Here is a 24727-nt window from a genome sequence, read left to right as displayed (position 1 = left end):
AAGTAAGATTCGGGTAGATTTGACTGCTTTTGAATCCCCTGTTCTGGAAATCTTTTATGGAGACAAGAAACCAAGAATTTGAGTCTCATCCAGAGCAATGAGCTGAGGTTCAACAGGTAAGAATGATGCCATATGGTCCTCTGTCATGAGATAGTAGGTGCTATTGGTGAACGTTAGGGAAAGTAGTGAACCCAAGTTGGTGGGGGCAGGAAAGGGAGGATCAGAGAGAGAAAGAACATAGCTAACTTTTTTTTAGGGGGGTTAAATTTTGAAAAACTATCATTATTTTGGGAATATGGGAAAACTATGATACTTGTCATGACTGTGGTTATTTTAATATTTGATTGCTGAAGTTGATTTAGCCCTCTCTATTTTCATCACCTTGGTAATGGGTTTTATTTCCAATCTGTGATCCATCCTTCCCTTATTTCCGAAGTATGAGTTGGATTCATGCTAATCTACCACTCCAATGGCCAGCCTAGGTTAGTGTACTTGGGAAAATGTAGATGGGTGTATCGGGGTGTAAGGTCATTTGTTGGCATTAAATGTGAATTTTAATTAAATGTAGGCATACATACACACATATGTATTTTCAAAGAGTGGCAGAACTATAATCTGATATTAAGCTTAGTTTTATAATGTGACTGGTATTTTACAAAGCAAAATGACTGAAACACATGCTAGTCAAGCTTTTGTTTAATTGAGACCAGTTTGTGCTTGGAACATTTTAATCATACAGGTCTGTCAATTAACCTGTTTTATTGCTTGTGGTTTAACATTATTAGATTTAGGTTGTTATCTCTAATGATCATTTGTCTCTGACTTGTTAACTAGCATATCGTCATTAAAATAAATTGTAGAATTATATTGTCAGTGTACTTAGTTATTATCCCTTAAGTAATATAAACAACTGGAAGAACTTGTGCCAGATGGTAGCATAAACTCTCTTATCATGATTCATTTTACAATGTCAAATTTTACCCAGGTTCTAAATACTAGGAATACTATATGTCTTATAATTGTGTTAAGATGTACAAAACTAGATCTATTTCATCACACTATTCGGGACAAGTAGGTAAATGTTTATTGTAACAAAATTTGTGGTTAGCAAAATGATGAACCATTTACAGGATATTTAAGTGTACTGTTAAAGTGTGAACTGTAAAACGTACAGTCACAGACTATCAGGTTTTAAATCTTCTTGGCTTGTGAAAGGAGACTGCAATTAGATGTGTCTAGGATCACAGGAAATTACCAAAAGTATAATCAGGCTATCTGGGTTGATCTGATAGTTCAGAGAGATAATATTTTTGAGGCTCTGTTCAAAAATGTGTTCGAAATTACATGGCACAGAAGATTTCCCTTGCTTTTGTGGCCTTGCCAAGATGTTATTACCTTATCTGTAGTAATTATCTAGGCTGGCTGAGCACTCCAGGTTACATATTTCTTCAAATTATAAACTGTTCTATAATAACATAGAGAAATTTATTGGTCTTCTTTACAACATCATAAACGCTAAGCCAAAGCATAGCCCAGCCCACCTACTCCTAGTAAAGACATTCAGACTTTTAAACAGACAAAGGGCATCTTAATTTTTACCAGGTAAAGGTACCTATTTCTTTTATAAAGAGACTCTCTCCTAGGGAAATGACTGAGCAACAATCAGGAAAAGTATATTTCTTTTCCATGAATTTTCAGAATAATTTGATGAGTAGCCAAATATGTGAGTACAGCTTTTGAACTTCAGTCAGTGATCACTGCTGAGGCAGAGCCAAACTCACGACCCTTGTGAATTTGTTAACATTATTTTAGGGTGTTAATTGATGCCAGGCCTAGACTGTGAACCCAACAAGCAAAGGCAATGCTTAAATTGCAGATAAACTAAATTCCTAGAATCTCTATTTAATACTTGTGTTCTGCCTTATTTTATAATTGATTACTAACATTTCCCTGCCCCCCATCTGTTTGTTCCATTCGTGGTCTATTCATTGTTGGGTCTCCAGAACTCTTAACCTTGCCCCTTGTGCAGATGGGTATCTCAGGAAATGTTGAGACAGAAATCTGCATCTAGAACTGTAAACCACACCCTTCCAACATGATTAAAGGACTCTTGTGCTTATCATGGCTAAGGCAACGTTATGTGGATTTTTGTTATATTTAATCTGGAGTAAAACAAAATACCCATAGCTGAGATTCTTTTTTTTTAATTACCATTCACAATCACCAGGGACTTAAAATTAGAACAAGAAAGCTATGGATATAGAGAAATGTTAGGAGAAAACCTTTCTCCCCAGCACTTGCTAAAGAAAACTGATAGAATCATCTCCCAAATCAGCAGTGTCAACTCCCCATCCGATGCTGTCTTTCTACAAGGATGACAAATGCAAAGTCCCCTTCCCCCTTCAGTTCAGTGGTTAGCCTTTCATGGGAAGTGGGTATTTCTTCTCTTGGGGCAGCCTCAGTATAAGGTGATTTTTCAGAGTACAAGAAACAAATACGGCTTCCCTGGTGGCTCAGTGGTTGAGAGTCTGCCTGCCAATGCACGGGACACGGGTTCGAGCCCTGGTCTGGGAAGATCCCACACGCCACGGAGCAACTAAGCCCGTGTGCCACAACTACTGAGCCTGCGCGTCTGGAGCCTGTGCTCTGCAACAAGAGAGGCCGCGATAGTGAGAGGCCCGCACCCCGCGATGAAAAGTGGCCCCTGCTTGCCGCAACTGGAGAAAGCCCTTGCACAGAAACGAAGACCCAAAACACAGCCAAGAAAAAACAAAAAAGAAACAAATATACATGATGGGAATTTTTCTAAAGATGTGCTTTCTAAGGCCTTTTTCCAAAGTTTGTAACATAGGCGTGTACACCTAAATTTCAAAGCCTCAAACGTGTCTTTGCATGTTCAGTGACTTTGCCCATGCTCAACGAACCAGTAAGCAAGCAAAAATACTCTGTAGGAGCAACATCTTATTTCAGTAAGATAGGCTAATTACAATGAATTAAAATCTTTATTTAATCTTCCTACAGTTATCCTTTTAATGTGTTCTGTAATTGCAAACCTTTAGTCTGTTAATCTCTGATTCATTGGTGGGTTTCTAAAGTGTTTATTATGGAGCACATGTAACATTCTGGTAATTACTAATAATCTTTGTTCATAGCACATTTACAAAGATCTCTGCAGGGAGTTTCATTAGGCTCATCACCACTTATAGACAGTGTACAATTTTTATTAATGGTCTCCCACCCTTATAAAATATGGAATTTGGAGCTTTACTTTACAAAACACAATGAAATGTCTCTTCAAGAGAAGAGACATTTGTTATGGCTAACAAACTCAAATATTAAGTCAGTGTGTCACCGTCCCTTCAAAATCAAAGTGTCCTCTAATGTCTGTGGTACCGTTTTACCAGTGAGGAGAAAGGCAAAGAGGGGTTAAATTACAGTTCTCACCAGTTTACACTATTTATCGGTGACAGCACTGGAGCTGAAACTGGTGGCTCCTAGTCAATGTCTCAGTCTCCCAAGTGCCTCACCTCCTTTGACACAAAGGTGTAATTTTTATGTAGCAGTGCATTATGGTAGCATAAAATTCCACTCAGGAAAAAAAGAACCACTTAGGGCTGTCTCTGGTGGGAAACAAAACATCCTCACCCTAAACAAAACCATCCTCACCCTAAACAAAACCAGACCTTCGTGCCACCTCCTTGAGAGCTGAAATCCCTTTAACAGGGGACACGTTCCGGAAGACAGCATATCAAATTAAAAGCCACGATAAGGATAAATGATTGGTGTGAATGCTTTTCTGAGAGCAGGGTTGAGTAGGGGAAGGTAAGAGAGAGCATGAGAATACTCTTGGACTGGAAAATGATCTGGAGATGATGCTAGAAATAAAACCCACCTATCTCACTGCTTTGCTTAAGATTGGTGGCAATGCCAAAGGGATGGGTTAGGATGGCTTTTGCCCCCATTCCCAAATCCCCATCAGTTCTCAACCCTAAAGCACTGCAAATAATCATATGATCTAACTAAAAAGCAGAGCATGTGCTATGCAAATATAGCTTCAGGACAAATCTTATCCCCTACCCCAATCTGACTCTTTGCAACTCAATTGCTGCCCTTCATATAAATATATAGATTACATATACATATACATGTATATATACATATATATATGTGCATGCGTGTGTGTGTGTTTGTGTGCCCTATAGCCTCCACTTCCCAGTATAGACTCCATCAGCCAACAGTAGATGAAGATGATAGATGTAAAATTTCCTTTGGAATATAAAGGCATTGCATAAATGTGAGACTTAGGAATTTTCAAACAGCCTCATTCTACAGCTTTTAAGGCAGTAATAAAGTCATTGTATTTCTCAACACGTATCATTCTTATGATATCTTAGGAAGTGCGCAGACAAGCTGAATGCCTAAAGTGACATTTCTAACAGTGCTAAGAATCAACAACAGACTTTGGTATCACTGACTAAGCACACAATTAAGTCGGAGGAAATAGTGCAGTAATGGTTCTTGACCAGTTTAAAGAAAAATATTTTAGTGAGTGAGAACATTCTTTTGCTTTTAAAAATATACTTGTACATTTGCTCACGAACATTGAGCAGCTCTTCCTTGCCCTGTCGTAACCGCAATAACTTGCTTCATATTTATGGTGTGGTGGATGGTAGGGCTGTTCCCTCCCAATTTTAAGAGTGTGCAGTACCAGGTTCCCTGGCTCCATGGCAGGTGGGACCACTGGCTGCTGGGCAATGGAGCATAGGGTTTGAGCCACACTCCTTTCCCTGTGTTTCTTTCTGACCTGACATTAGGCACTGAATATTTCTTAAGTATTACTCCATTGTCCAATTTGCCCATTTGGCAGTAAGTTTTCATTCTAATAAAAGAAGTTCCTCAGATGGAGATTCCAGATGTGGCTAAACTGCTTTTATTAGGACAATGGGAAAGTCCAATCTTTTCTTCTAGATATCTTGATTGTATTTAGAGTAGTGTGGCTTTGCCTTTGTAATTTTACAAAGAGTTCTATTACGTAACTGGAAAATTGTCTCCTTGAGCATAGAGAGAATTTGTTAGCACAGAACGCAGCTTGGAAAATGCTGATGTAAAGCCTCAATTCGAGAGAAACCTTTTAAGTTGCTGAAATGTAATGGAGATGAAGAAGGAAATTGCTGTTTTACATGCTTGACCAAAATGCACTGTAATTATATCAACTTGAAACAGATTCCTTAGAAGAACTGATAACTCTGTGATCAGAATAAGTCATGTGTAGTGGAACTAAATACAGCATGGACTTTCTCTGCAGAGTGCAGACATGCCGTAAGTGAGATGTGCAGTAGAAGAGACAGCTGTGCTTGCCTTAGCCTGTTTAATGGGACCTCTAGCTGCTTTAGGATAGTAAGGAATGGTGGGAGGCTTTACAGAGGAATTAGTATGTACCATGCCTGCCCATCCTTTTGCATTGCTCTGCAACACAGCTTGTGGACTCTCCTCATGTGATGCTATTTGATGTTGCCGCTCCTGTTTGTAATGAACACAGCATCACTCATCAGACAGTCAGCTTCTAAATGGAACACTCCTCAAAGATTCCACTGACTGTCCTTGCTGCCTGTTTTAAAGTGGGAGGGTAAAGTTTAATCACAGATATTTAGCCCAAATATATCCTTCCCGTTTTCCCTCTTCCCTCTAATGTCACTGCATAGTATTGATACTATTTTCTGTCAGCCATAGATAAGATCATCTCCAGTAAAAGTAATACTAGTGTTTATTCATTGCCAGTAAAACTCATTGGCTGACATGTGATACTCTGAAATACTATTCCTAAACATTATTCCTTGCATATGGTAATCATCTATTTGTACATCTCCTTCACTTAACTATAAGTTTCTAAAGGGCAGGATTAGATCTTATTTCTTCATAATGCCCCAAATAGTGGAGTACCTAATACATAGTAAGTGTTCAAGAACTCATTAACTGAGAATAGTGGATTGGAAATATTATCTGTTGGATTCTGAAAAAAGAAAGAAATTGCAACTAATGAGTGAAGTGCCTAGACTTCCAATAGCCAAGTTAGATAACTAGTTAATTAAGAAGTAATTGTACTCTGTATTCATTTTTGTGTAAGCTGACAGAGGACCCACCTTGGTATTACTGAAACATGCAGACATCATAGACAAAGCTGATGTCTCTAACCCCATCAATAAAAGAGGAGCTAAGGTCAATTTTCTTGCCATTAGGATTCACTTGCTTTGGTCCCTCTCGTGACTCACAGTTCCTTCTAGGACCGGGTCACATGACTGTGAGATGGCCACAGAGTTAGCTGAAATGCTCCGCTGAGGAAAAGGCCAAACGCTCTATATCGGTCATTGACTTTATCTCATCAACACCCTCCTCTAACCCGCTCAGGTCTCCATCCACCCTGAGCAGCTGAATGCCACCAGCAGGGTGCTGTAACATCCATCCTGAACGAAACACGGGAGGTTGTCATGGTGGGAGATCTTTTCTTTCACTTCTATTAAAAGGACATCTTTCCCTCTCTCAATTCCCCACCTGAAATGCTTTCTCCTGGCTTACTCTTTTTGCCTCTCTGAATCCTATAGGACCAGCTTAAATGCCTTCTCCTTCCTGAGATCCTTCCTGATCCTCTGCAGAAAACAGTAATTGCTCCCTCTGATGAACACCTGGGCAACTTGTGCTGATGCTACTTGACATTTTGGATATTTTCCCTTTTATTGTAAAAAATTTTTTCTCATTTATTTACTGTGTTTCTTGAGAGTGGGGATAATGCCCTGGGTTTTTGTAAAACCTATAGCATCTTATTTCATATGGCAAATATTTTAAAAATACTTGGTAATTTGGGAGAAAAGTATCCAGAAAGGAATTTGACAGAGGGAAATGAACTTAATGAAAATTATTACAGTTATTATGAGAAAAATCTATAAGCATGTAATGTTTTTATAATATATAAAACTATTTTAAGTTATTCCCTTGAACGTTAGACATAAGAAATTTTTCATACTCAACAATGAATGTAGGTTACAAATATGCAAATGCAGAGATGGAGATTCTTTTTTGAATTAGAATCAAAGTCGTATTTTGGAAATCGCTCTCTATGTTCCAAAATTATTTGTTGTATAAACTTACAAGTAGTTATTCCATTGTACTGTTTTGTGTTTAGCATTATTAATTCATTTGTATCCCAAAACCCAGATTATCTCATCTACATACAGTAGTCCAGAAATACCAAACGTGGTCCACCTACCTGACCATCAAATCATGTTCTCGATTCTAGACAGAACTGCTTACTGAGTCTTCTAGGCCAGTGGTTATATACACACCAAATGCACCTCTGGATCCAGAACAGTTTAAATGAGTTAGTTGTAAAGCTTCATGATCTTCTGATAAGCTCCATGCAATTTAAATTTTAGGGATATAGTTCTTGCCTAGAAACTAACCTCCTAAAAATGATCATGCCAATAGAGATGTAAGTTTGACAAGCAAAAACATTACGAATATTTATGACATTTTAAACATTGGCAATAGTAAGTCTAGGGCAGTGGAATATTACTTGCTGGGTTGATGAGGATCAAGAGAGGATCATGTTGAATGTATAATTTAAAAAACCCATTGATTTAAAGAGAAAAATGATCACCCAGCAAGCTCACCTCTTTTACTACATCTCTGTTTCCTCCATTCATATTCTGGCATCATTATCTTCACCCAGACTATCATAATTGCCTTCATCATTATTCTGCCCCCCATACTTCCATTCTAATCCACCCAATCAGACAATAAATATTTTATTAGGAATTTGTATGTTTCAAGTACTCTACTGGAAGAATCAACTCCTTCATCTCAGGACGACTACTCTCCTGCACAATCTCGTTCAGCAGCTCTCCACTTTACAAAGTCAAATGTAATCCAGCCTCACTTTCCAGTCTTATAGTCTACTTATTCTGTTCATATGCCCAATCACTTCAATCAAAGCAAAATATTCACACTTCTCTGTGATATATGTGTTAGTTTTCAGCATAATTCCCTGGGACCTAGAACTATAAAATAAATCATTCTCAGAATTAGAAGTTATGTTCATGTCATAAATCTAACAATCTGAGAAAAGCATCTTAGAGTAGACAATATTAGAGGTATTTCTGAGAATTTCTATTTTAAAAGGCTTGCTAAAACTGTGGAGGGAAGTACAGAAGGAAGAAGGGGCTTAACTTAGAATTGGGACAAGAAAGTTAAACCCAAGGAGTAGGCAGCCTAAAGAAAACCGAAAATGGAGAACTGGGGTGTAGGGAAATGACAGTACTTGCCATAGATCTCATTAGAAACAAACCCCAGGGTAAGATGCAAAATACATAAGACCCTCATACTGGGAACTTCCACATTTTGAAGGTTAGAGTTCTGAGATGCATGATCATACCAAAAAAGAAGAGGAAAAAAAAAGAATTTGGCTTTCCAAAATGGGATACATTTTTATTGCGTGCAAACTACGTGCAGAGCACTGTGCTTCTGTGAAGGTCCAGGTAACCTGAACTACCCCTAGTGACCAACTCTGTTCCATCATGAAGTACTGATAATAAATTGTATCACGGTACGACCTGAATTCTTGCTCTAAACGCAGGCTCCTGTCTGCCAGAATGAATTCCAAATTCATAATCAGGATCAAAGTTAGGCCATATTAGCTGCTCTGTATTTTTAAACTTTGTATTAAATTACCATCAAAGAGCACTAATTAAGATAAGAAATAGAGCTACTTATTTGTTTCATATGCATCTTCAGATTTCTGAATTATGCATTAAAACAATCTATGACATCTGTGTGTGCTTTTTGCAAAAGAAAAAAAGCATAAATGCCTCAGGGTGCATCTGCCTAGCTAAGAAACAGATGAAAAAAACTCTTTCTGCAGTTCTATTAAAGTACAGAGAAATATAATAATTTTAAAGGCTACAAAAATAAGGTAAAGATTATACAAGACAAATAAATCAGTAAAATCTGTAGCAAAACCCAGAATATTTTAGATTAATCTGAAAAGGCTGAGTCTCCTAAGACTTTGAAAAATGAGAAAAGCCATTTGGCAAAATCCTTAACTTGGATTTTTTTTGTTTGTTTGATTTTGTTTCTAGGTTCCAGATTCAGAGATGTGCAACTGATCCAAACAGTTACAAAAGCTTAGGAGACAGCTTTCGAATGATTTTCCGCACAGAAGGGTATGTATGGTTCTTTATATATAGTCTCTACGTTGATGTGGGCATTTTAATATATTACTACATAACATGTTTTCTCATTTTGAATGATTTCTTTTCCTAGTCTTAGTAGGGAAAAATATTTAAAAGGGTGTCTTCCTATTTTTGTGTGTGTTTTCCCTGATAATACGGTTGAAAATTAAATATGTATATGATAGAAACTACCACAAAAAGGATGTTAATAATATCCTTTATTAATCATAGTTCGATGACTAGAGGAGAATTTTTATTTTGTGCTATTGAGGCTTTTTAAAGTTCTTATAACTGGGGATATCTAAATGTGATAGTTCTTTATTTTGATTCTTAAATATAGCGCCCAAATGTGTTCCTTGTTTGCATTCTGGTTTATGAATATTCAGTCAAAACATATCTTTATCAAAAATTGATGTGTTAAGTTCATCATCCTATCTATTAGATGATCAGATAAATAGAATATTTTTGTTACAAAAACTAAAATTGTCTTCGATGTATAGATTCAGTTAAAGCCTCTATCGAGCATAATTTTCCAAAGGATATTAGATGTGCTTTTTGAAGTTGTTTTCATAAGAGAATTGGTTGAAAAGAATAATTATACCAAAAAGATAACAGTAATAATAACAACTAGTACATGTTTAGCCTCTACTATGTACTAGGAATTCTCCATATAACTCTTTGAGGTAGGTTCTGTTAGGATCCGTTCCAGTTGGACAGATGAAGAAACCAAGACTCAGAAAAGTTAGTAATTTTCACATATCTGGTAAACCTTGAAGCTGGGACTCAAATCCAGTGAGCTTGACCCCAAAGCCCATGCTCCTAACCTCTGTAGTTCACTACCTCTCTTAACAGATTATACTGGGGCTACTATTTTGCTAATTAAACATATGTCATTGATGTCGTTCCATGCCAATAGATTCTTTTTAACAACAGCATAGTAATTTATTTATCTACGTACTGCAGTTTATTAAATTAATCCCTTTGGTGGCCCATTAGGTTGTTTCCATATTTTCACTATTATAAACAATAGTACAGTATGTATTCTCATACTATTTTTTCACATTTATGTGTGTATGTATATATATATATATATATATATTTCTATTTTTTAAAGTTGCTAGCAATGGACTTATAAGATCAAATGATATGCACATTTTATGTCATAGATGTTGCCAAATTATCTTCCAAAAAGTATGTACTGACTTTTATATCCTTAGTATTTGAGAGTTCTCACTTCTCCACACCCTCTCAAACACTGGACATTATCAATCATTATTTGTTATATCTGTCACTCACATGCATCTCCTGTTTATAATCTAATAGGTGAAAAATAAAAGTGTCTTAATAGTATTCCTTTGATTGTAACTGGGGTTGAGCATACTTTTATATCATTAGGTATTGTTTCTTTCATGAATTGCTTATTTGTGTCTCTCGCCCATTTCTCTTAGGTTAGATTTTTTTATTAATTTGTAGGAGTTCTGTATATATTATAGGTACTAATCCTTTAACTATTACATAAATTACAAATATTTTCCCCAACTTGTCAGTTGTCTTACAACTATAGTGTCTTACACCTTTCAGAAGTTTGTGATTTTTGAAGATTGTGATTTTGTGATTATATCTATCTTTTCCTTTGTGATATCTGACCTTGATGGCACATTAAAAAAGAAGGACATCCTCTAACCCCAAGATTATAAACATTTACATTTGAATCTTTAATCCATCTGTGATTTCTTTTTTTAATGTGCAGTATGGCATATAGGAATTAAATTTTATTTTCAAATGGTTATTCAGTTGTCCAAACACCACTGGTCGAAAAATCCATTCCTTACTCACTAATTGGAAATGCTAGCTTTTTTGTATATTAAACTTCCACATATATATCAGCTAAATTTTCTATTCTGTTTCTCTATTTCCTATTCTGTTTCATTAATTTATCTATCTCTGTGCCAGTATCATACTGTTTTAATTATTTTATCTTTAGAGTGTTTCAGGAATATGTAAAAATATGGCCTGCAGTGTAAAGTCTAAATTCCTTATCAGGTGTACAGAGCCCTTCCTAGGACAGCCCTTGCTTCTTCTCCAGGCTCATTCCCCGTGCACAGATCTGTTATATAGCGTGCACCACCCTGATTTATTGAGCTTGTTTTCTGTCTGTCTCCCCTCTCCCGCCTCAAGAATACATTTCCCTGAGGGCCACGTCTCATTTCCCTCTGTTTTCCCTATCCCTGTGTTTGGCACTGAGCAGAGATACTTAGTAAATGCATGTTGAACAAATGAATGAAAGTCATCACACCAACATCATGATGATGCAAAATGAAAAAGAAAGATGATAATTCTTGCTATAGACCACTCCCTCTGAAGCTATGGTAATGATCCTGAAGGCTGATTAAATATTTTGAGGTCATCGAGTGACACAGAATGAGCAAATTCTTGCTATTCCTCTGGTGATGTGGTACCTAAGTGTCATTGATAATGTGCCCGCATTTATGGCAGTTGGGATCAAAATCATGTTCATTTTACCCAGTACATGTATATAAAATTGAAGACACCATAGTGTATTATATAGTCAATAAATTATCTCTTTCCAGTAAAACAATAGTGTCAGCATTGCCAAGTTCTGTAAACTGTAACAGATATCTCTGAATTGGATGTGGGAGTTCCTTAGCCAGACTCTTCATTTCAAGTGTGTTTTAGGAAGAATTTGATGTTTCTGCTTTGATATCAAGTAATGTAACAAACATACAGTATGTGTGGTCCCTGCATAGTAAAATTGGCCTTTTCCTCGACTGTATGTTTAATTGCTTCTAAAGCAAATTGACATTCTTTCTGTAATGCCTTTAGATCTGGACATGTTGTTAGCAAAAGCCAGAAAGCTCCAGTCTTAAAGATGGAAATATTTGTAAAAATACAAAAGAAAAAGCTGCCTGTTATTTTTGATACAGAGCAAGAGCATTTCATAGCCTTAAGTTTTAAAAAAAAAGGAAGAAAAAAAAAAACCTTTTAACACATGCTGTGTTGAATTTTTTTCCTAGCAAAACAGTTCCTTTTGATTTTCTTAGTTAGCTTTTAGAGTATACTCTGCTTTCAAAGATGGTTTTTCACTCAGGTGCGTAGAGGCCAGTTTGCTCTGTGGCCTGCAAGGAGGATAGTGCTAGTAAGTTTGACTATTAACAATTAAGAGAGCTCGTCTTTCCTGGTTCTTCTTATCTAACTCCCCCAGCTCCGCAAGTTAAAGGTTTTGAAAGCTAGTCCTTTTCTGTTGTTTAAAAACATTAAAGTCTGTTAATACACTTAGAATCTGCACAGAGCTCCCATTTCCCCACTGTAAGAAAGTGAAGTGGTATTTTCACCATTCTTAGAGATGCAATTCCCCACCTCTCAGCCCAGAATTCACATTTCTAAGAGACAAGAGCTCATTCACATGGGTCTGAATCCCTTTACTGCTTCTAAGATTTTTTTTTCTTCTTAAAAGCATAGATACATTGTGCTGTTATTAAGGGCATAGTTTTTCAACCCAGCTTTACAGAGGTGAAATTAACTTAAGTTTTTAAAACTAGGCCTTCCAAATTCTGAGTAAGGATTTCTGTTATGTGGAATTGTCATATTTACTTAGCTTTTACCAAAAAGGTCGTCATTGCAGAAAACTGACAGGGAAGGAATTTGTCACTGTTGAGAGTACCTCCATCGTCACCATGATTCTTCATCTTTCTCTGGTTTGACAAAATACACTAACAGGTCCATCTACTATAATCATGAGCCCAGAAGACATGAAGATTTAGCCTAGGTGATTAGGTGCCTTCAAAACCAGTAAGCTTCATTTTGTAAACTCCCCTGGCAAATAGCAGCTGGTATCTCTATTTACCATGCGTTCATGCATCACACCTAATTTCCTTTTGCTTCAGAGTATCTCATGAGAGTTCTTCTAGTCTCTTTTGTACTTATCATTCCTTTAAAGAGAGTGATTGAGATGTTCACAGATGGGTGAGGGGATTATAAATTATGCTAAAATAAAACCAGGACTGCCCACCTCCTCACTCTTCCTTCTCTGAAAACATCTAGTGGCCATTCTTTCTGAAATGAAGGGAAAAAAAGAGTTAAACAGAACTTAAGATATTCTGGTGACATAGGTAAAGAAAGATATGAAACTCATATTTATTTTCTTCAGTGTACCAGGCACTGTGCTAGGGACTTTTTCATTTCAGCACAGCACTAGTCTCAACACAGCTCAGCATCATTATGTAGGTCTGTATTTTGTGTGAGGTAACGGATGATCAGAGAAGTTAAACAACTTCCCCAAAGTCAAACAGGTATTAGTGACATACCATGGTTTTTCCATTACACTGTATCACCTTTCATTAAACACCAAATTCTGTTGTTTATTAAATGAAAAGAAGACAATGTGGAAGTAGTGGCTGTAAACCTCTAATTTTTAAATAGCTATTCTAAAACTTTTGGTATTCCTACCCTCAAATCACATACCAATTTAAAGCAGCTTTTATCTCTTCCTTCAAGTAAAGTATGCGAGACCAGTATATGGTCAGTCCACCAAATCCTGTCGATTCTGAGGCAGCACCACAAACCTCTGACAACTCCAGACTCTTAATCCAACCATTGTTCCATCTCTTGCAGAGAGCTCCATATCTCTGATGAATTCATGGTTTTCCATCAGTCTGCTCTCATCCTGCTTGTTCCTTAGTTTTCTTATGAGGAAAATTCTTGGGCATTGGTTTGCCCAAGGCAAATAACTAGGAAACGGGAGGTCAGATTAAACTTAGTTTCAAATGAGAAACATGTTGATTGCTGGTGCCTTCAGAAATATGGTATTCTTCAGAAAGTATTACTGTAGAAAATATGTGGTTGCATTTGGGGGGCATTCGAACTGTGTTTTGTTTCACGATTTGTTTTCTGTAACCACTGATGCTGCCCCAAGTATCATCTTACAATCAGACCACTTGGTGATTATAATATTTTCTAGTTAAATGACATTTAAGGCCTCGTTTTACGAGCTCCAGCATAATTGGCTAATTTGGTAAACTCCAGATGTGTGAGATAATGTGCCACTCGTTTAAGTGCCTTTCAGACGGCATGAATGGCACAGCCCCAGGAGGTACAATCACTCCCTCTTGTTTTCATTAAGAAGGGGAATGAGTGGCTTGTGACACAGACAAATGAAGCGGGCGTCTACGACTCAAAAATCAACAACTTGGTAAGATTTGAACATTTTTCTTTTTACAGGTGGACTCACTCCAAGATCTTTAGCTTAATTTGGTGTCTAGGTGGGTCTGCCTTTTAAAAAGTGGTTTACCTAGTCTAACAGGGCCAGGTGATTTTAAAGCAACCTCTGTAAATAGAAAGACCTGCTCTTATAGAAAACCCCCCTAAGTAAAGTAGTGTCCGGAAACTGTCTCTCACTCTCACATGGAAGTGAGGGCAAGCATTGGATTTGAAGAGACAGTGGAGGAGATAACTCTTCCCACTACGAGGAATTGTTATTTGAGCAATCAGCAGCCTCACCACCTAAATCAAGTTCCAACTTCACAAGGCCCAGTAGTTGCTGCTACTTTTTCTCTCTCCTTTCGACCCGACTTCTCATCCAACAGAAACCCACTCATCTACCCAGTATTGCCAAGTTGGAGTGGAGCAGGTGATTCTTGGCATCACCGGTCCCTGGATCCTCGGGCTGGTCCCTCTTATCTGACAACAGATCCAGTGGAGGACTCACTGCCACTTAACGAATGCAGAATTTTTACTCAGATGAATAATTACAGACCGTACCCCAGAGCCCTAAGCAGATAACCCACAGTATAAATCAATTATGTATAGATCACTGGGTATTGACTGGGTGTGCAAGCTTGGTTTACCCAAATGAATTTGATCTTTGGTGGGTGCCAGATGTGCGGTGTGCCTTCTGTGATGAGTTTCCTGGTGCCTTGAGTACCTTCTCTCCTCTCCTTTTTACTTTTCCAAAGAGGCCCTTCCTGGTACCTACTGGACCTCCCTGGAGTGCTCCCTTGCTTTGTTTTCTTTTGTTTCCAGCTTTATTGAGGTATAATTGGCATATAACTTTATGTAAGTTTAAAGTACACAACATGATGGTGTGATACATGCATCTATTGCAAAATAATCACCACAGTAGGGCTAGTTAACACACCTGTCACCTCACGTAATTACCACTTTTGTGTGCGGTAAGAACGTTAAGGTCTACTCTCCTAGCAACTTTCAAGGGTACAGTACAGTCTTGTTAGCTGTAGTCGCCATGCTGTGCATTGCATCCCTGCTCCCTTGTTTTTAAGTGGTGATGAGAAGGAAAGCAGACAGTCCCCGCTGCTCTTGCTCCCACACTGCGGAGTTCAGCCCTGGCCTGCCTGGTCTTCTTAAGGATGGCAGAACAAACGTCCTCTTTAGTTAGGAAAAAAGGAAAACAAGAAAAAAAAAAAAAAACATAGCAGGTGAGAGTTTGGAGAATGAAACCATAGCAAATCCATCTGGCAAATCTTATAAGTGATGGACCCAGGTCCAGAATACGGTGTTCAATAGACTGAAGCCATTGTCTTCTCCCAAGCTTTCTCCAGTTTTAGAAAGACAGAAAAGAGATGACCTCAGTCCAGGCATGGGCCTACTATTACTATTCTCTGATGATCTGTGTTCCTTTTAAAAATCATTTATCAATACTTTAGTATATTGTACTCTTAAAATTTTAGTCCTAAAGTATATGTAATAGCTTTTCACGGAAAGCTGTGCTAAGAATTTTAAACTCTATTTAGCAATTCAAGGTTGAAAATTTTTTAAAAATGAAGGGTAAGGAGAAAAAAAATACTAAAGAAGAACATTTTTTTTAAATAAAGAAGATATGATATATATATATATATATACAATGGGATACTACTCAGTCATTTAAAAAGATGAATTATTGCCATTTACAACAACACAGATGGACCTTGAAGGTATTACACTAAGTGAAGTAAGTCAGACAGAGAAAGACAAATACTGTATGATCTCACTCATATGTGGAATATAAAAAACAAACAGGGCTTCCCTGGTGGCGCAGTGGTTGAGAGTCTGCCTGCTAATGCAGGGCACACGGGTTCGAGCCCTGGTCTGGGAAGATCCCTCATGCCGAGGAGCAACTGGGCCCGTGAGCCACAACTACTGAGCCTGCGTGTCTGGAGCCTGTGCCCCGCAACGGGAGGGGCCGCGATAGTGAAAGGCCCGCGCACCGCGATGAAGAGTGGCCCCTGCTTGCCGCAACTGGAGAAAGCCCTCGCACAGAAACGAAGACCCAACACAGCCAAAAATAAATAAATAAATAAATAAATAAAGTAGCTATTGAAAACAAACAAAGAAAATAAATGAACAAACCAATCCAAACAAAAACAAACATGTAGACACAGACAACAGAATAGTGGTTACCAGAAGGGAAGGGATGGGGGGAAGATGAAATGGGTAGAGGGGATCAACTGTATGGTGACGGATGGGAACTAAATTTTTGGTGGTGGGCATGCTATTCTGTATACAGAAGTGAAATATAATGTTGTACCCAGGACACTTATATAATTATCATTAACGTCAATGTTACCTCAATAAAAAATAAATTTAAAAAATAGGCAGTTGAACCCACTAGTACATTATTTAGCATTTCTATTTTACCAAATTATTTCACACTGCTGCTAAAGCAAATAGCTGTTGGTTTAAGCTGTATTGGGTTGTAAAGTAGTCTTTACAATCAGGGAGTGGATAATGAATTTTCAGAGTGCTCAAATCGCAGTGTCCTGGTGCTTCCATGTCCCAGAGTTCTGTTTCCTTTTCTAAATTAGAGGTCTTCGGTTCTGCCCACAGAGTGACCTTTAAAATGGTTTCAGCTCCTAGATTTGCCTCCTGTCATCACCACAGATTGCTAGCTGACAGTCACACTCCCACTCCCCCAGCCTCGCACTAACAGTGCTTTCTGACTTCACTGACTGGCCTTTGGCAAGGATTTAAGTGTTGCCAGAGAGTAAGTGAAAACGTTTGCAGTGATGTCAGCCCGTCAGCAAGGTCTGATTAAGAGACCAAACACGGCCTCTCTCAGCGAGCAGTGCTGACAAGAAGGAAGGGAGGACCAGTTGTTTGGGTGGAAGTAGTTGTCTTTTGGGAAGGTTGGTGTCTCGATTCAGAGCCTGAGCAGATATTCTTCATGTTTTTATAGACTGCTAATGGGGGGCGAGGGGATTTCACATCTCAGTGGGAGATGTCCATTTGAAAATATTTCCAGGCCTTTATTTTAACTTATTCTGGATTTCTGATGGGCTGGATGCATAGTCATCTTGGGAGGAAAAATGTGTTTACAAAAACCAGAATCCTTTTTCTAGTTTGTTGAACTGAACATTTTCAGATGAGAATGAGAAAGAAAATCTCCAGAAACTCTTCTACCTTTGTCTGATTCTCTTATTGTAGAAAATATCTTAGGGATGATTTGACATAGACAAGGTTAAAGGAGTTAATATTTTATCTTCATCATTGATTTCAGCTAGTGTCTCTGACTTTGTAGAATTACATCTTCCAATATACTATCTTTTTTGGTAGGAAGTCTTCTATTCCTGGCCATATGCATATTTGATCTCGTTTTATTTTCCTCAGAAAGAAAAAGGTCACATGGATTTTTAATATTCTAGAACACCGTTAAGAAGTTGAAAGCATTGGCAAGATACATACATACATATGCACACATACATGCATTTAAACTAAATTTAATTGCTTATGGTTTAGATTGCTACGTTTTCTCTGTAAATCCCATGAGTCAAGTGCCATTGGAGCATCCATGAGTGTGAATTATGATAAGCTTCTACTCAGTTCCTGCTTAGGAATCTGTTTAGTTACCCAGTTACAATGCTCTCATCAGCAGCCCGTGAATTTTTTGTCTAGTCTCATGACTCTAGCTTTACCTCTCCTCCAGCTCTTTCAAGTGGTTTGAAACTGGAAGAAAGGAGAAGGTTCAGATGCTGTTTTTATAATAGTGATTATATTCCAATCAATGTTTGCGATTTTGGCCCTTTTGTGAAATGTCTCCACATATCTTACTTCACTTGATACTCACAAGAACCCTGGCAGGTAGAAAGGTGGGGAGTATGATCTTTAGTTTTCTGGTCAGGAAACTGATAAGAGATGTTAAAGGCCTTGCCCAGCACCTCATAGCTGGTGTTTGTTGGGGCAGGCATTCATCCAGGGTCTTCTGCATCCTATATCATGCTCCCCATTCTGTCAATAACTTAATGGTAGTATTGGTAATAATAGAAGCAACATCTCAGATTTACACCGTTCCCATTGGGGGTTCAAAGCATTGCCACAGATCTCATCTCACTTTGCTGAATAGCATCTGGGAGAAGTAGAGAAGAGATGGTATGGTTGGTTACATTCTACAAATCAGAAAATTTCAGCAGAAAGTAATCTATTGATATTCCCAGAATAAGAGATTGGATCCGGGCTTCCCTGGTGGCACAGTGGTTGAGAATCTGCCTGCCAATGCAGGGGACACGGGTTTGAGCCCTGGTCTGGGAAGATCCCACATGCCATGGAGCAACTAGGCCTGTGAGCCACAGTTACTGAGCCTGCACATCTGGAGCCTGTGCTCTGCAACAAGAGAGGCCGCGATAGTGCGAGGCCCGCGCACCGCGATGAAGAGTGGCCCCTGCTTGCCACAACTAGAGAAAGCCCTCGCACAGAAACGAAGACCCAACACAGCCATAAATAAATAAATAAATTTTAAAAAAAAATTAAAAAAAAAAGAGATTGGATCCTAAGATCAGCACGCAAATACAAAGGTTTAATTTTTTAATGGCATCTTAGGCAAATGAAATTAGAAAAAAAAATATTCTAAAGTGTGGCACCATCATCTCATGAAACCAAGGTAGAGGCTCTTGATCCTTAGGACAGAGCCCTCTCCAAAAGGAAGTTACAGGATGCAGTTTACGGTTAAGGCTCACTGCATGAACTAACTCAGTTATTTGACCTGTTGATGCCTTTGCCTAACTCAACTTGAATATTGGATAATAACCAGGAAAACCTCATGAAACATGAGATAAGGCATGTAACCAAAGTTCCTTGGATGACTTGTCAGATGGGGTGGAAATCATCATATGATTGCAATATATGTTGAAATATGCGGTCACCAAAGCCTAGAGCAGATGACAGCCATATGCAGTGGCCTAGTTCTCCTGCTGATAAACACTATGTTCAGAATTCTCCTTCTCTGGCCACAGAGAACTCATGGGAAAACAAAGCCGGAGGTACCAGGAATTCTAATGTAGACACAGTCTCAGTAGTAACAAAAAATGAGATAAAGTGTGGGATGAGTTTTGGAAACTGTTAAAGAGAGTTTGTAAGTTTGTGTTAAGTGAATGAGTTCTTTGATTTCCTTACATAAAGCTTTTCCTAAATTAGAAGAATCAAGAACCACAATAAGAGAAAAGGCCATGCTCTGCTGTCATTACCATTTTGTATCCTTTAAGTTTTCAGTGAACAGGTCAACATGAATTTCAAAATTCAAATAAAATTCCCAGAAGTTGGCACTATTTATAAAGGAACCTAAATTAAAAGTGTATTGCAATGTAATCCACTAAGCAATAAGACATATCAGTTACTAAAGATCTGGCTTCATGTGTAGAATAGAATATGTGTTAGATTACAGAATGTTTCTTAACCACTTGTTCACTCCTTAATCCTCATGATCTGGCTACTGTCTACACCCATGTTTACAAACTGCTCTCTCAGAAGCCACCATGGGACCCCTATCCTCTTCCATAGAATCTGAGACACTAATGATTGTTAGATGTGCTATTATTTTATGTACCATTAGAAAGAAAAAATGCTGACCATTAAACTCCTTGGAGTGATGTGACAAGGGATATGGGTGTTGAATGAGAAGGAGAAATTTTGAATGACTTCCTAGTTTTGAGCATGGATGACTGGTGATAGCCAAGTTATGTCATTTGCACATTCAGAAATCTTTGATGATTTCCCATTGATCCATGTGGTAGGCCATCACTAAGATGGCCCCAATGACCCTGCCTCCTTGTATTTATGTCCTTGTATAATACCCTCCTTTTGAGCATGGACTAGACTTATTGACTCTCTTTCAATGAAGTGAATATGGCAGAAGTAATGAGATGTCACCTTTGAGACTAGCATATAAAAAAACTGGCTTCCATCGTGGTAGCCCTTTCTTATTCTTCCTGCTCTTTTGGTTTCTTGCTTTTCTATTGCCTTGAGGTCACTGCCCTATGGAGGAGCCCATGTGTCAAGGAATTAAAGGTATCTCTGGCCAATAGCCAGTGAGGAACTGAGGCCCTCAGTTCAACAACAACCTGGAAGGAACTGAATCCTACCAAGAACATGAGTGAGCTTGGAAATGAATCTTTCACCAGTGAAGTCTTCAGATAAGACCTCTAGCCCAGCTGACAGTGTGTCTGCAACCCCTTAAGAGACCTTGAGTCAGAGGCACATGCTAAACTATGCCCAGGAAGTGTGTGATAATAAATTTTACCATGAAGTTCTGGGGAAATTTGTTACACAGAAAAAGTTAACACAATACACAAAAGCAAATCCGAAACACTTGATATGATTTTTATTTGGGGCCCTCCTTTCACACTTTATCTTACCTGGTGTCATCACATGCATCTTATGTTCAAGCCCTGTGGACCAATTATAACTGCTGAAACAATTTTCTGTGTTTTTCTCATGCACATTTATCAGCCAGAATGGCATTTCGCCTTTTGTCCAGCTATGGATATTCTGGTCATCCATAAATGCCCAGCTCATATGCTACTTTTTCTTTGATGCTTTTTCTCATCATCCAAAATGGAAACAGTTTTCTCCATCTGTTCTCTTATGGCACTTTTCTTCTACTGTAACATTTCCCTTCAGAGTCAGAGAAACCTGGATTCGAATCCTATATATAAGTTTTGGGACCTCAGGCAGATTACTTAATCTCATTATACTCCAGTTTCTTTATTTGTAACATGGAGATAGTAATATCTACTTTACTATGTTGCCAGCACTAAGTGTAGGTCTATAAATATGCACACAGTCATTGTTAGCTAGTTCCATTATTAGTTCCTTATATTACAGCTAATTATTTGTAACTGTTCACAATTATTTAAATGTGTGGAACTCTGATGAAATCATCTTTGGGGCTTCTAAAATATATCACACAGTTCTTTGTATATAATCATCATCCAGCTTATGTTTGCTGAATTTAATTGAATGATTGCTATTTCCTTATACTCAGCTCTTCTGGCCACATTAATATAGAAAATAAATATGGTCAAATCAAAGCAAATACCAAGGAAAATTTATGGCTCTGGTAATATCATTAAGACCAAGATTCTAAAGATTATAATTTGTCTCTATCTCCAGAGTAACCTCTTTTAACAGCCTTGGGAAGACAGTAGAATATTTTTAATGGCCATGTGGCGGCTGAAGGTAGGGGGTTGGATTTTGGCATGTGGGTTTTAGATTCAGGGGACTCACCATTCACAAGTGTTGCTGGGTGGTATTGGGGGATTTAGTTAGGGAAATTGGAAGGGCTGATGACCCAAGTCAAGGACAAACAATTTACTCCCATTGCTTAGAATGTGTTCCGTCTTCACCACTGAACTTATGACACTGCCTGACTGGGGTTTAATAAGCCCAGGAAGCTAAAACAGTACAAATAAAAACCAAATACTCAGGTCAATAAAAAGATGAATTAAAATGAAAGCAAAAGAGTGTTTAAAACAGAATGAGAGGCAAATCAAGAGTTAGAATTTTAAAAGACAATATTAACAGACTTTCGGTTACAACAACCATAGTAGCTTGTATCAGAGCAGCTCTCCTGCTGAGAACAATTACAAACATTGGACAAAATATACAAACTACTTTTTTAAGGCAATAGAGAGCCACCAAACCAGGCAGAACTTGTGAGGGGCTACAAGACCTGAGGGAAAGAAGCCCATCTCAGTGAACTCTACATTCACTCTGGCTTTTTCTGTAAAGGCTTTGCTAAGTCTTACAGGAAAGGTTGGGGAAGGAAGATGAGATCAAGTCTTAGTTGAGGAGAGAGATGAGTTGGAGGCTGGCATTCAGGGCTGGCAAATGGCTGGGACCTAAGAAGCAAAAATCGCAGAGAAGAGGGAGACTGCAGAGGAGTGAACCCAAAGATCTATAAGCAATTTCCCCTTGAGGCATTTGCCAACTCCTAAGCTGCCTGTGAGCAGGAAGAAACTCCAACAAACCCAGCAATAACAAACAAACAAACAAACAACAGACTAACCAAAAAAACCCCAACAACAACAACAACAAAAACCCAGAGGGGCTTCCCTGGTGGCGCAGTGGTTGAGAATCTGCCTGCCAATGCAGGGGACACGGGTTCGAGCCCTGGTCTGCAAGATCCCACATGCCGCGGAGCAACTAGGCCCGTGAGCCACAATTACTGAGCCTGCGCGTCTGGAGCCTGTGCTCCGCAACAAGAGAGGCCGCGATAGTGAGAGGCCCACGCACCGCGATGAAGAGTGGCCCCCGCTTGCTACAACTAGAGAAAGCCCTCGCACAGAAACGAAGACCCAACACAGCCATAAATAAATAAATAAATAAATAAAATTAAAAGTGCCATGATCTTCCTAGTTAAAAAAAAAAAAAAAACCAGAAGTTGAGAAGCATAGAGATGAGCAGAGATTTCAGCAGCCCCATGATGCTGGGGAGACAAGGTTTGGCGTTCAAGCCCAACCAGGTGGAAGAGTTCTGGTAAACACTCTGAGTTTTCAGCTGAGACCCAGAATGTCCACTCCTCAGATAAGGACTATGCCTTAGGAATAAAACACAAACTCATTGTCCCTATAAAGCCTAAATCCAGCCCTCAGCAAGATGAAGGTGATCTACTAGACTCCATCTGTTTACTAAGAGAAAATTATTCCTCTTTGGGGGGAGATAGCACCATCCAGAGGCTCTTTGATTTTTTTTTTATGCACAATGTCCTGTATTCAATAAAAAAATTACAGGATCTTAGAGGGAAAAAGACCAAATAACCAAATAGCAAGAGAAACAGAGACAGTAAGTGACTCAAATTTTGGAATTATCAGACAGGAATTTTTAAATTTAATCTAATTTTTACTGTGGTAAAATATACATAACATAAAATTTGCCATTTTAACCATATTTAAGTGTACAGTTCAGTGGCATTAAGTACATTCACATTGGTGTTGAAACCATTGCCACTATCCACCTCTAGAATTTTTTCATTTTCCCAAATTGAACTCTGTAACCATTAAAAAGTAACTCCTCCTTTTTCCCTTCCCCCCAGGCCCTGGCAAGCACCATTCTACTCTGTGTCTATGAATGTGACTACTCTAGGTACTTCATATAAGTGGCATCATACATTTGATTCATATCACATTTGTCTTTTGTGTGATTGGCTTATTTCACTTAGCATGAAGTCTTTAAGATTCAACCATGGGAGCATGTGTCAGAATTTCCTTCCTTTCTAAGTCTGAATAATATCCCATTGTATGTACAGATCCCATTTTGTTTATCCATTCATATGTCAGTGGACACTGGGTTGTTTTCACCTTTTGACTATTGTCAAGGATTTGAAGAAATATTTGTATACCCAAGTTCATAGCCACATCCTTGCTTTCAATTCTTTTGGGTATATATGCAGAAGTGAAATTGCTGGAGCATATGGTAGTTCTATGTTTAATAGACAGAGACTTTTAAAGATATAATAAATATGTTCAGAAAAGTAAAAGAAAAGATGGAGAATTTCACCAGAGATTTGAAATCTGTTTTTAAAAGAAGACAAATGGAAATCTTGAAAAATACTATAACAGAAAATAAGAATTCAGTAGGTGGGTTTTCAACCCACATGTTATATTGTCAGCATGTAACTTGTTAACTGTTTTATAAATTCTTAAATATTAGGGACTGTGTTTTATCCTACCAGTGTGCAGTGGTAGGTACTCATTATTACAATTACTTGATTGAATAAGTACAGGAGTAATAATAATGATAATAATAATAATTATACATATATTTTTGATGAGGGAAGTCACAAAATTTTTTAAAAACTCATTTTAAGCAACCAAAAAAAAATTAAAATTTACCAGAGGCCAGTCACTTTGCTAAGTGACTAACTTAGCATGCACTAACTCAGTTCTCACAACCTATAGGGAGGAACTATCATTCTTCCCATTTTATCGATGAGTCAGCCAAGGCCCAAAAGCTTGTGTAACTTGTCTAATGTTTCATAGGTTGAAGAAATTTGAACCCACGTGATCTGGATCCAGATCTTTACCTCTACATTATTTAAAAATAATTTTTTTTAAAGAAACATAGATTGTTCTGCTTTGGCTGACTAGCTAGGTACAAATTTTAGAAAATAAATGGAAAATTGAGACACCAAATTGCATAGTGACATCTGCTAGGGCACTAAACTCTTTTTGTAATATGACCTTTACATTTTTTCAGATGTTCCTTCTGGACAACAGGGCACTACT

The 24727-nt window shown here is 38.1% G+C and overlaps 1 protein-coding gene across 3 annotated transcripts in view; it reads left to right on the top strand.

Annotated features, from left to right (window-relative positions):
* The window catches only part of SLC25A21 (solute carrier family 25 member 21), a 514834-nt gene that overhangs the window by 354994 nt on the left and 135113 nt on the right, over positions 1–24727 (top strand). For all 3 annotated transcript variants that reach the window (XM_007180729.3, XM_057544322.1, XM_007180728.3), the window contains one exon: positions 9129–9212. In XM_007180729.3, the coding sequence (XP_007180791.1) occupies positions 9129–9212 (84 nt within the window). The remainder of the gene's footprint in view (positions 1–9128; positions 9213–24727) is intronic.

Source organism: Balaenoptera acutorostrata, chromosome 3 (assembly GCF_949987535.1).
Source record: "Balaenoptera acutorostrata chromosome 3, mBalAcu1.1, whole genome shotgun sequence".
Lineage (NCBI taxonomy): Eukaryota > Metazoa > Chordata > Mammalia > Artiodactyla > Balaenopteridae > Balaenoptera > Balaenoptera acutorostrata.
Note: the sequence above shows the minus strand (reverse complement) of the source record. Positions and strands in the feature narration are given on the sequence as shown.